This window comes from Hippocampus comes, unplaced genomic scaffold (assembly GCF_001891065.2).
Source record: "Hippocampus comes isolate QL1 unplaced genomic scaffold, H_comes_QL1_v1.1 scaffold252, whole genome shotgun sequence".
Lineage (NCBI taxonomy): Eukaryota > Metazoa > Chordata > Actinopteri > Syngnathiformes > Syngnathidae > Hippocampus > Hippocampus comes.
The window spans coordinates 245,413-249,507 of NW_017805485.1; the positions used below are offsets into that span (position 1 = coordinate 245,413).

At 45.5% G+C, this 4,095-nt stretch overlaps 1 protein-coding gene across 3 annotated transcripts in view; it reads right to left on the reverse strand.

Moving 5' to 3' along the window:
- Positions 1-245: 245 nt before the first annotated feature.
- sobpa (sine oculis binding protein homolog (Drosophila) a) overlaps positions 246-4,095 on the reverse strand; it is a 42,031-nt gene continuing 38,181 nt past the window's right edge. For all 3 annotated transcript variants that reach the window (XM_019876153.1, XM_019876151.1, XM_019876152.1), the window contains 2 exons: positions 1,565-3,587; positions 246-1,049 (listed from right to left, as the gene is read on the reverse strand). In XM_019876153.1, coding sequence (XP_019731712.1) covers positions 1,566-3,587 — 2,022 coding nt within the window. In that variant the 3' untranslated portion in view covers positions 246-1,049; position 1,565. The remainder of the gene's footprint in view (positions 1,050-1,564; positions 3,588-4,095) is intronic.

Here is a 4,095-nt window from a genome sequence, read left to right on the forward strand (position 1 = left end):
AAGAAACATACATTAACAAATAAACGCTTGGGGCAGGGGGGAGATAAAAGGCAACATGAGGCAAATATTTAAATTGTCTTGTGTGTGATTATTCTTGTTCATGATATTTTTGTTGCGTTTTGTTTCACTCAGCAAGTGCGAGGAGAATTATTCATGATAGCTGGCTTCTCTCAGGCCTGTCTCAATTCAGAGCAAAAGTCTCAAAATGCCCCATGACAGTAACGGCACTGCTAATGTATTCTTAAAAAAAAGAGCTTGCGGTGTCATTTCCCCATTACAGGCTGTCATGCTTTCACAGCTCTCAAACAGCAGGGGTCTGTAGTAATTCACTGAATTCTGTGATGTTTCAAACAAAAGAAATGAAAGGCAACCGATAAAAGCAGAGGTTGCACAACATCATGATGTAGTATTTGCTGAGTTAATATTCAGGTAGACTCATTAGTCAGCATGCAATCACGATGTTGTTGATGTTTGCGGCTACTCGCATCAAAATCAGAAAGCATAGTGTTGTGTTGCCAAGTGCACTTTTCTGGTTGTCATAATAAGGCCTAAGAGAGAGGGCAACAATTCTGTTTTTGGAAATGGGTGAAGCTACAGTAACACACCGCAGCCATGATTTCATATGTCTTGTGTGTCTCCAACTGGACCACAGTGCAGTGCTGTATAAAATAATGACCCCCTTCACAAACATCCCAAACAGCTTCACACACACACACACCATGGTGCACTCTACAGATAATAGACAATGGAGAGAACACCTGAATCAACAGGGACTATTGATAAGTTAGTGTTCTTGGGCCCGTTGTGCATTGAGATTTGCTGTCAGGTGGTCCCATTGACAGCTTCCTCAAGACTTTCCATGATAGCATCAGTTACATGGACCAAGAGAGTGCTGTCATCTTTTCGATGACATGCAGATTTTATTGACTTGAAGGAGTCAAAGGCGAGTTGCGATGCTGGTAGACTGGATGATGACAAGGACACCTTTGTGAGTGTGTATGCAGTGGGGGTTGTGGCATGGATGGCACGACGGTCCTTGGAGTATCCATCTGTGGAACACAGTAGGAGGAGAAACAATTAGTGGGCAAATGAATAAAGCGCTCCTATTCCAAGTCATTACAGTCAACACATTCACATGAAGCCCCCCAATCCCCCCCCCCCCCTCCATAGGATGCCTTGTGCCAAGATGTCAACTTCGAAAGGGGACTAAGAGAACTACAACTCCCAGACGACTGTTTTGACATTCTCTTCTTCCGGCAAACAGCCGCAGTAAGATCAAAATAAATACAATTAAAAGCAATGATAAAGGCTTGTGTATTAATCGCCAAAGACATCAACAAAGAATATTTTGGCTATAATTGTAGTTGATGTTCGTTACTTTTGTAAACATAAAAAGTAGTTTTAGGTTTTTTTTTTTCAAAGCATTTGTTTTTATTTTATTTTGTGAATGAAAATGAGTTTTGATACATAACTGTGAATAAGCAAATACCATATAAATCTGTATAAATCCACACAAAAACAAGTGCCTAAGAAAAGTAGTAGGAAGACACTATGGTTGACCAACCTTATTTGTTTTGATTGCGGATTCGCAGACACCTCCTCTTCATTGGGGGCTCCAGCTCAGGGCTTCCAGCAGCTGATAGTGGTGCACTGATGGAACAGGAAAGGATGGCTGTCTTCTCAGTGCCAGGCTTTGGCACAGGCTGGATAACCACACAACCCCCAGTTGATAGCAGTGGCAGGGTGTAAGCATGTTCACCCTCCTCCGAGTTGGAGTCAGGGTCTGGCTTACTCTCTCTGGCCTCTACCATCTGGTCTTGCACTGAGCCGCGCTTACCAGATTCCCATTCTCTCACGGAACAATTGTTCTCTTTTAGGGCTTCCTGTTCCAACTCACCATTTGCTGGGTGCTCCCCTACTTTTTCCTCTGATGTCAAGCCATCTCCTGATCTGTCCAATTTTAAATTAGGAGTATGAAGTGAATGCCACGCTGTACCATTGACAATGACATTACATGAGACAGCAGGGTTAGTTTGAATATGTGGGAGAGGTTGGGGTTGGGTGCTTGGCGTGCTGGGAGCAGGTGATAGGGTAATGTCGGTTTCACTAGTAGCGATAAAAAAAGAGCTATTTTTGCTGGATGGTGAATTTGATGTTTCCAGTGTTTCAAATGCGTTGGCTGCAAGCAGCTCAGTATTACTGGGGGGTTGCTGTAATGCGGCCCTTTCCAGAAGATCGTGACAGCCATTGACTTCCTGTTCAAGCCCAACATCCAATGAAGATCTTGACTCAACCTCTGCCTCTACTTTGACATGAACCTTAGGCAGAATCCTCTGAATGACGTTCTGTTGGCATGGTGTCTGGCTTATAGTTAGATCAATAACTCCTTCCAGCTGTCCAGTGTCAACAGTTGAGCATAAGTTTCTCATATTATCCTCTTCCTTCACAGTCATGTTCATCACTGACGACCTGTTTCGATCTGAGCATCCAGGAGAAAGACACTCTACACCATCAGGATCTTCTCTTTGCTTCCCTTTCTCACCTCCTGATGATCCTGGAGACTTTGATAGCCCAGATGCTGAAACATCTGAAGACAAAGGTGCACTAGAGAGAGGGTCACCATTTTCTGGTTGGGTGCTGGAATATTTTGGGTTGAAAGGGATTGGAATTGGAATGGGAATTGGGACTGGAAGGGGTACAATGACAGGATAAGGGACTAAAAGGGTTGGTGGTGGTACTAATGGGGCTAAGGATGGCATGCCATAATTCATCATTGGTGGCAAAGGAATGGGTCCATTGGGCATTATGTTGACTGAGGGGAAAGGGGGAAATCCCGGCATGTGGAGACCAGGGTGGGGAGGGATGATGCCAGCATTGGGATTGGATGAAGGATGGACATGAGGGGAGATCATAGGTCTGTGCATGGGGCTAGAAGCAGGACCAAGAGTCCTGGGAGGAGGTGGGGGACCTATACCAGGGATGACAGGGTTTGACAGGGGACTGTTGGGTCCGCCTGGATGGACAGATGGACGAAGAAATGACGGACGGATCTGCTGCATCATTTGATGTTCCATAAAGAGAGGCAAAGGCATTGGCCCACGGGGAGTCATCACCATTGGAGGACTCCCTGGAGGAACCCCAACCGCTGGATGCAAAGTGGGTATGGGAGGGGGTGGGAGTGTCGGGCTCTCATGGGGTCGAGGTGTGGGGATCTTGGCAGAGGACGAAGAGGAGGATGGAGAACAAAGAACATCTGAGGACGATGTGACAGATGAAGTACAAGGAGCTGAAGAGTTGGGGGGGCCTCCAGGTGAGGGAGCTTTACGGCGAATGTCCGGTATTGGTGTTCCCCAGGATTCAGGGGTGAGCAGCTGTACACCACCAATGCACTCTGCCTTACCCTCGCCTCCAACCCCATGTCCGGGGTTACAGAGAGCTCCAGGCAGTGCTGCTTGTGTTTCCTTATAAAAAATGTCCATCTTATATTGGTTCAGGCATTTGGCACTGCAGAACTGCAGCCGTCGTTCACCAGCCCCAAAGTCGAGATACTCTTTAGTGTGGCGTATATGCTTGCACCAGTCACATACCTATGACACAAACACATATTACACATACTATATCAGTCACCCTGCTTGAACAAGACTTTCTGAATTGAATTAGGTTACATTCTCCTTTGAAGTTCCATGTTAAGAAAAGAGAGCTTCTAAGCCAAATGGAGATACACATTAAATAAAGGAAGCTTAAATTCCACAGAAAGCATTTAACTTTGACGGAATAAATTTCATGATTTTGTACAGGAGTGATGCCAGAGATTTGTTCTCTTGCTTTTATACATACATTATCCAGCGTGTGTGCGTGTGTGTGTGTGTGTGTGTGTGTGTGTGTGTGTGTGTGTGTGTGTGTGTGGTGTGTGTGTGTGTGTGTGTGTGTGTGTGCATGTGTGCTGTATGTCATTTGGAAAGGGTGGTCCCCGTAAGTGATGAACAAAAAAGTGGTCCCCAGAAAACATAAAAACGTGTGTGTGTGTGTGTGTGTGTGTGTGTGTGTGTGTGTGTGTGTGTGTGTGTGTGTGTGTGTGTGTGTGTTGGCACAGTG